This window comes from Periplaneta americana, chromosome 2 (assembly GCF_040183065.1).
Source record: "Periplaneta americana isolate PAMFEO1 chromosome 2, P.americana_PAMFEO1_priV1, whole genome shotgun sequence".
In the NCBI taxonomy this organism is placed as follows: Eukaryota; Metazoa; Arthropoda; class Insecta; order Blattodea; family Blattidae; genus Periplaneta; species Periplaneta americana.
Window position 1 is genome coordinate 203,896,589 of NC_091118.1, and position 9,075 is coordinate 203,905,663.

The 9,075-nt window shown below is 34.6% G+C and overlaps 1 protein-coding gene across 1 annotated transcript in view; it reads right to left on the reverse strand.

Moving 5' to 3' along the window:
- Window positions 1-8,471, reverse strand: part of LOC138695071 (acyl-CoA Delta-9 desaturase-like) — a 28,745-nt gene extending 20,274 nt beyond the window's left edge. The window contains exons 1-2 of the mRNA XM_069819433.1: window positions 8,263-8,471; window positions 2,652-2,782 (exon numbers count right to left, since the gene is read on the reverse strand). Coding sequence (XP_069675534.1) covers window positions 2,652-2,782; window positions 8,263-8,437 — 306 coding nt within the window. The 5' untranslated portion in view covers window positions 8,438-8,471. The remainder of the gene's footprint in view (window positions 1-2,651; window positions 2,783-8,262) is intronic.
- Between the last annotated feature and the right edge of the window lie 604 nt (window positions 8,472-9,075).

The window sequence follows — 9,075 nt, forward strand, 5'->3', positions numbered from 1 at the left end:
GTAAATTATTTAAAAATAGCGTGTAAGAGGGCCTTAGACTAGAAATGTTTAGTTTAAATGTAGTTCTGTTCATAAGTATGTTTAAGGATGTAATTATTTGACTTATTTGAACTGTTGTATCAGTGAAGCGAGGTGAGTCAGTGAAGTTATGGTTTTACAGTGCAGTGAACAGTTCCGATCAGTGATAATTTATAGCGTCAATGAAATGTGTTCTATAGTGTCAATGAAATGTGTTCTATAGTGTCAGTGAAATGTGTTACAGAGTGTCAGTGAAATGTGTGCTAAAGTGTCAGTGAAATGCGTCATAGTGCCACTACAGGGAATGAGATGAGAGTAAAGTGAAAGACTATTGAAACTTGTGTAGGACCTATACATAATTATGTAGGTTGTATTGTAAAATTAGGTATTTTATTTTATGTTTTATTATTATTGTGATAAATTGTATTGTGTATTCTTATTGTATTGTGTATAAAATTGTATATGTGTTGTAAAATTGTATTGTGTATTGTAAATTTTATTGTGTATTGCTTATCATTTTATTGTGTATTGTTAATATTGTGTATACCACTGCCACCGGGTGCTTGCCCACTTGCAGTGTAAATAAATACATACATACACTACGTGGTTTTTAATTTATGACTTGTAATATTACATTTTAATTATGAGATGTTTTGTACACCATTAATCTTAAACAGTTTATCTACCACCAATGTAATAGCTACATAGTTTGATATTGAGATATTGTATAATTGTGCCTGAAGATGCCTGAATGGGCGAAAACGTTTGCAATTTGTAATTCATGTATATAAAACTTAATGACCATATAATATAAGTCATTATTTTACATTGATTTGTCATTTGACTGAGTAACAAATATTATATTGTGTTTATCTATATTAATTGACAATCTGAATATTACCAACATGCTTTCTAAGTTAACAAATGTAACAGTTTCAGTTTCAATAGTACACTGGTGGCCATAATTCTGGAAACGTTTTGTTTTTGTACTGAACTATGAAAACATCTGCATCGATTCACAGATTTATACAATTCAAAATGTTACTCGTGACTGATTCGTTAATTATGGGGTTATAATAAAGGTATTATATTAAATCCTGAATATTTTAACAATAAATAATCAATACTATGTCGGAAATTATGTTCTTGTCGTTTAAGATCTAAATATTAATTTCAGATTTCATTATAATTTCCCATTATTTACTGCAATAAAAACTAGTCCAGTGTTGATTTTAAGATTATTGTTGATCGATAGAAGCATTGTTGAGCAATGTTAGCATAAAATGTGGACATTATTATTGTGTTTCTACCAGTTGTCTGACTTAAGATTTCGTTAGGTGAACACCTGATTGCTTTACAACAAACTTTATTGATAATTTTATCACAATGGATCCACGAAAGGACTGAACAGCTTCTAGGGAAGTCGCACTTCGAGAAGAAGGCCACACAATCAAGGAAGTTGCAAGAAAACTTGGTAATGGTGCTACAGTGTCTGGCGTCCAGAAGGTATGGCAGAAGTACAAATCCACAAAATCTCGTAAAACAACACTTAGGACTAGTAGAAAACCTAAAGTAAGTCCAAGAGATGTGAGGCAGATTTGTCGATTAGCACTGAAAGATCGAAGGAATTCTTCTAAAGAGATACAATAATCTTAAACTCGACAATGGACTAATTATTATTACAATAAATAATGGGAAATTATAATGAAAACTGAAATTAATATTTAGATATTAAACGACAAGAACATAATTTCCACTTGGTAATTATTTAGTATTAAAATATTTAGGATTTAATATAGGCCTAATACCTTTATTATAGCCTCATAATTAACGGGTCAGTCACGAATAACATTTTGAATTGTATAAATCTGTGAATCAATGCAAATGATATAATAATTCAGTACAAAAACAAAAAGTTTCCAGAATTATGGCCACCAGTGTATTTATCCTCAATTTATTCCAATACTAATAACTATAAGTAGGAAGTTTGTACCATAACAGTAAATTTCAGTGGAGTACAGCGAGGAATATAGATGTCACCCGCGCCTCGCCCAGCTCCCGCACGCTACAGACGATACGCAGTTCACATAAACAACGCATAGTATCATTCAGTCGTGAATAGTTTCAAGAATATTATTAATTTATATTCATAGAATACCTTAAAGGAGATATGTCAAACACTTTATATATATAAAGTTTTCATATAACTGTGACATATCTCCTTAATGAACACTGTATTATTGACCAAATGTGTGTATTTTATCATTATATTGATAGTTTATAATTATCAATTATTGTTTTTCTATATTATTCGTTTATTGTTTTCTTGTTCTAAGGCCGTGGACGATTGGAACACTAGTTTGGTTACCACACGGTTGTACAAGTGTGTCGTTCTGGTTCATTGGCATTGAGAACTACGCTACTACTTTTCTTTCGGTAGAGATATAGTCCAAGCTCACACAACTTAATAGTTTCAGTACCAACTTCCTAGCTCTGGTAATAATCCTAGATGAGTGGAGTTTAATATTCATTTTCTTCTGGTTTTAGCGTCATTTTAATCAGTATTCTGAGCGAAAACACATTTGTCCTGTAATAAAGACCCGTCTTTGTTCAAATTTTTACTGTAAACTTACCATGCCCGCTGTAGGATATAACAACGCAAGTATCACCCTCAGAGGCAGTTTGGCCTTGTACGATCTGTGGGTCCACAGGCGATGTGCTCCTGCAGTGACCCCGAAACCACCAACTATGCTGTACGCAAAGTCTGAAACGCAATTAGTATGACATTTATATTAAATTACGTACAAAATATCTGGCGGGATTTCTAGTCTAGCATGTACACAGAATAAAAAAGAAGAATTTATCAACTTTAATTATGTAATGTTGACTTTACATCACATTCATTACGCAACTAGTTGGGTAATGATACTTCTCTTACGCAACGAGTTAGGTATTGACACTGCTATTACCTAACTGGTTGCGTAATTTGAACCATACATTAAATTAAATTGACTTGATTTTATTTATAAAGGCTGCGGCAAAACATCCTCCCTAATTTAAAGTTTAAATAAAAAACAGATGGATCAAAATAAAGAAACTTTATTAATATGAATGGTATGTTAACAGTGGGAATTTTTCATTTTTTTTAATAACGTATCTCTCAAGTAGTGTCCTTCACTATCAATGCATTGTTGAATGCGACTTCGGAAATTCTGAATCACTCTAACTAGCATTTATTGAGGAATAAGACCAATTTCTTCCTGTATTGCATTTCTTAGGTCTGGCAAAGTCCTCGGCCGATGTTTGAACACCTCAGCCTTAAGTTGCCCCCACAGAAAAAAATTGCAGGGTGCAAGGTCTGGTGATCGTGCTGGCCAGGGGACGTCGCCACGTGAAGAAATTAAGCGTCCGGGAAACATCTGAGCAGCGGCAACGGAATTACCACTTACCAAAAACGATAGCACAGCGTAAGCACGTTCTTCACCCGTCCACGGCATAGTTGGAATTCGTTACAGATTACAATTTGCACCAATTGAATGTCAATTCCGTGTATTCATGTCCTATTCAATTCTTGTTGTTTTGCGCATGACATTTGATATCGCTATGGCAACGCATGTAAACCTAAATTTCCCACTGTTTAGATACAATTCATATTAAGACAGTTTCTTTATTTTGATCCATCTGTTTTTTATTTAAACTTTAAAATAGGGAGGATGTTTTGCCGCAGCCTTTACATTAATAACAATATGTTCATAATTTGTTATAAAACATTCAATTGCAGAATTTGCAGCGGTTTCAATATGTATTCTCGTTTGAACTCATTTTAACAATGTACTGTATGCTTATTTCTTCTAGTACTGCTGTTCTGTTTATAAACAAAAACCTATCGTGTTAAAAATTAATAAAACAAACATAAACGAATCGCCTCTCTCAGGAAGAAAGTAATCATAAGGAAACAATCGCCTGTCCACGATAGACAAGTTCAAAACTATTAAAAATAATACTATTACTTTATTGAAAAATTAATTGTTTATCAAAGCGGATAAAACGTTTTACGATATACTTAACTTAGCTTCATATTACAGTACTCGGATCGTTTGAAAACTTTCCGTTCTCATATTGTAATATGAAACGTTATGATATATCGTAAAAAGCTATTACAGCACTTAATGCAGTGCATTTCAACGTAATGATACCAGGATCTAGGTTTAGTACGCGCGTGGAATGCAATATAAGTTAATAAAGTGAAATTTAAGGAATAGGACAACATTAAAATAGAGTTGGTGGCAATGTAATACAAGGGAATGGAACAGAACTGTTTCAAATAGGAAATGTTATATTGTAATAGGTTAGAATGAAACATAATTGAGTGGAAGGTCTACCGCTATGGAGTAATGATTAGTGTAGAGTATCTGACCGTGAAACGATAGGGACCGGGTTCAAATCCTGGTTGGAACAAGTTACCTGGTTTAGGTTATTTTCAAGTTTTCCCGTCAAACATTTGGAGGAAAATTGTTGGGTAACTTCCGGCGTTGGACTCATTTAGCTATTATAATTGAATCAGTCGGAGCTGAAAGGCATTAAGTCAAAATTGGATATACTTTTATTTAGTATTATGAACTATTTAAGCAAGACCTATCGAACGGCGCAAGAAAGGATTAAGTCAGCCTTTTCCTTGTACAAAAAACTGTACAAGAAAAAAACATACCAAATCTGCTATTACAAAACATAATAGAAATCTACACTGACAATAAAATAAGTGTCAAAATAAATAATCGTATATCCGAAAGAAAATATATTAATAATGGAGTTAGACAAGGTTGCCCATTATCTCCAAAACTATTTAATATTTAAATGAATGAAATCATTTCTAAATGGAACCAAATCTATACATCAGGAATCATAATAACCAGTACCTTATCATTAAATACACTGCTCTTTGCACACGATGAAGTTATAATTTCCAATTCAGAGGATAACTTACAAAGAGGACTATATACATTAAATAAAATACAGGGACATCATTTTATTTTTACTTCAATTTTTATTGTACCTGAGTTTTTAATGTACTTCACTCCAACCCCTTCTACTAATGAAGTTCCAACTCCACACAGAGCCAAGACCGCAGATAGTAAGCAGTACTGAGTTACTGAGTATAGTACGTTCCAGAAATATGTTCGCGTTTTCCAGTGACGAAAGACCTTTCAATATTGAATCATATTTTCGCACAGGTACTGTCCGTTTGCCTACGTCGCATCCCGATTTCCCCCACCTGCTTCTGCTCGCCCCTCTGTAAAAGCTTGGCTGTCTTAGCTCTTTTCTGAAAACATTAATTTCTCTTAGGAATTGGGCGTTTACGTAATATTATACAGCTGTTTAATTTAACTTAAATAAATGGCCTCGTTAAGTAATTAACTGTCACGTGATTTCCTCCCTTTCTACAGTCCTGCGGCATAACCACTTGGACGGACAGTAGATAGCATGTCTGAGTAATTTCATATTTTCGGGTCGGGCAGAAGTGAAGATTGAATTTACAGTACGTAGAGTAGGTACAGAATTATTTCAACATGAGTTACTAGTACGAAGGACGAAACTGGCAATTGGAATTAGATGCAATAGTCTATAGTGCGATAATATGCACAAAAGAACTGAAGCCTGTATCGAAATGAACGGCCACTATTTTCAAAATTGTGTTTAAATATTCATACTATGATTATTTTTCAATTTAACTTCTTTCTCTATATTGTACGCTAATGTGCTGTAGACAGTATAATATACACCGCATAATGAATACGTTCGCATGGATAACTCACTTATTCTTAATACAGCACTGTACTTTGATTAAAGAAAAACCTAATGAAAATTATCAAACTCAAAATCGCGATATTTCCTAGTTTATGTAAATGGATGAACTACTTTTCTTCCTTCCTATACCTAGTAGAGTGATTTGTGTTTTACGCCAGTATCATCGAACTCCACTCTTGGAGGGGGGAGCAAGCGATGTTTCCGGTTCTCTAAAGTTATAGACAGGTTAATATTAAAAATGTTAGTAAAAATAAAATGATGTCCCTGTATTATCAAATTTTGGAATGGAGATTTCAGCACAAAAATGAAAAGTAATGGCATTTTTGGGACAAGATCCAATCAGAAGTAAGATAATACACAATAACCAATGCCTAGAACAAGTACAAAATTTCAATTATCTGGGTTGCGAAATATGAAAAAAATGTGAACAAGAAAATCATCAAATTTACACAAATTTTGGGAATAATAAATAATACATTAACATCTAAATTAGTACAAAATTCTACAAGAATAAAAGTATATAATACTCTAGCATTACCCTCCCTTTTATACGGGAGTGAGATTTGGACATTAAGGAAAAGAGATTTGAGCAGAATCAAAGCAAGGAAAATGAAATTTCTCAGACGGACAGCAGGATATACTCTTTTAGATCGAATAAGGAATGAAGAAATATTGGAACAATTAGAAATAGAGTCAGTAGAAGAAAAAAATACAGATACAAACTAAATTGGCTACACCATGTAAAAAGAATGGACAATTCAAGAATCCCCAAAATGATGATGCAATATCAATCCAGAGGACATCGACGGTTAGGAAGACCCTTTAGAAGACTGATAGATGGGGCCGAAACAGGTCTACACAGGCCTAATTCGTGACGGATGATGATGATGAAGAAGAAACTGTTGCTATTGGTAACGTGAACAGACGTCATTGACTTCCTGCCGAGCTGCTGCTTTCCGATTCCAGCCAATTCCGCGGCCTTTTTTTTTTAGTGGGTATTTTACGATACTGTATCAACATCTCAGGTTATTTAGCGTCTGAATGAAATGAAGGTGATAATGCCGGTGAAATGAGTCCGAGGTACAGCACCGATAGTTACCCAGAGATGGTTGACAGGCTTGGATTGTGTTTATCCTAAAGTAACTTTAAATGTCGCATGTTGGATCAGTAACAAGCTGCTTTGTAGAGGAACGCATTTGACTAATAGCTTAAGTCAGCGTTTCTCAAACGTTTTTGAAGTGGGGACCACTTTTTTAAGTCAGAACAGTTCCGCGGACCGCCTTACTCTTGTTCCCTTCGAAAGCAAATTTATAATTTTAGTAGCATATTTTAATACCAGTATACTTATATTTTAAAATAGAATTAATTGATGAAAATGAATTAAATTAAATTAATTTTATATTAGTATTAACTAATTAAGTTAGTGTTAATAGAATAAAATTCATTTTTGTTTCTTTAATAATTCAAGGCTATTAAAGTTTGGATAATCTTTAACTTATTAACTAAAAAATGAATAAGTGTCGGTACTCACATTAATGAGATGGATGAGCCTGCCGATTCTTGCACAGTTGTTCTCTATTTGGATGTAGGCTGGTAAGCTTAAGTCGGAGATCGTTACATACATCGAGTCGATTTCCATAGCCTACTTTCTTTTTATTAGAGTTAGTGATGAAAACCCTTTCTCACACAGATACGTAGAAGCAAATTGAATTATAATCTCTAAAGCACCATTGTACAGTTCACTATATTCTCTTTTCACTTGTGATGAGGTCCAGAAATTAACCATACCTTCCGCTTGGCATTTCATTTTAAGTCCGGTCTCATTCGAGAGTTCAATTAACTGTTCTCTTTCACTCAATGAAAGTTTGTTAGTTTCAATATCGCAATGAAAGTGATCACGAATCCATGAAAATTCGTCATATTTACTTGGAAAATAAGTTTCAAATTGTGACCTCAGAGTTGTATTATTGGTGTACGACGTACAGTACGTGGCTATTTCAATGTGCAGACTGGGTGTCGGCAAAACTATTAAGAAAGCCATCAACACATGAAAAGGATCGGTCCTCTGTTACGAATTTGGGTGGTCCCTGGCTGGGTTACAGGCGCGGCGTCAGATGTGCAGGGAAAAGATGGAGACAAACACCACATTCATAGTGCTTTAAATCCCTCTTTTGTTGTTGAGAGTAGAGTGAGGAGTCAGTAGACGCATAGGGTAATAAATAATTTCATAAAATGTCAGTATTAGGAGAAAAAATGAAAGGCAATTGCCATGTGTCATTTCCAAACTCTGAGATTTTTAGCTGTAGTGTGGTACGCAATTCGTTTGAATTTTATTTTGTCTTCTGCCTTTTTTGAAGGACCACCAGGGCAGACCTCGAAGACCACAGGTGGTCCGCGGACCATAGTTTGAGAAACGCTGGCTTAAGTTATATTACTCACCCCACGCAAGAGTCTGCCACTTGCATCGCGGTAAGACGAAAACTAAGCCGTAGAGTGTCATAATGTGGATAACTGCCAGAAGCACCACATTGAACCAAAGAATGGTCGGTTTCACTTGGGAGATTTGAACTTCATCTTCTTCACTCAGTATGTCTGTCTTAGTATTCGGTGTCATCTCTCGTTGTCGGTGGATATATTGAAGATATAGTTCTAACTGAAATAAATTATTAGAGTTAGTCTCAAGTAGCCAAACAAGCTGTCTATTTTCAATTCTATTCATTATTCGTTGCAGCCACTTTTTTTTTAGTTCCCCCTCTTCTTTTTCTTTCGACTGGTTTCCACTCTCGCATTATTTAAGGCCACCTATTTCCACTCATTCTTTTCATGTGTTCATATCATATAAAAGATCTTACTTCGATTCTGTCAATAACCGTCTTCACAGCTCCATTTAATTTCTAACCAATTTATTCCTCAACTTATCTAACCTGAAGAGTATTTATTTATTATGCAATATTCAGTCTACACCTTATTAACTTATTACTTACTTACTTACAAATGACTTTTAAGGAACCCACAGGTTCGTTGCCGCCTTCACATAAGCCCGACATCGGTCCCTATCCTGAGCAAGATTAATCCAGTCTCTACCATCATATCCCACCTCCCTCAAATCCATTTTAATATTATCTTCCTATCTACGTCTCGGCCTCCTAAAAAGTGTTTTTCCTCCAGTCTCTCAACTAACACTCTATATGCATTTCTGGATTCGCCCATACGTGCTACATGCCCTGCCCATCTCAAACGTCTGGATTTAAT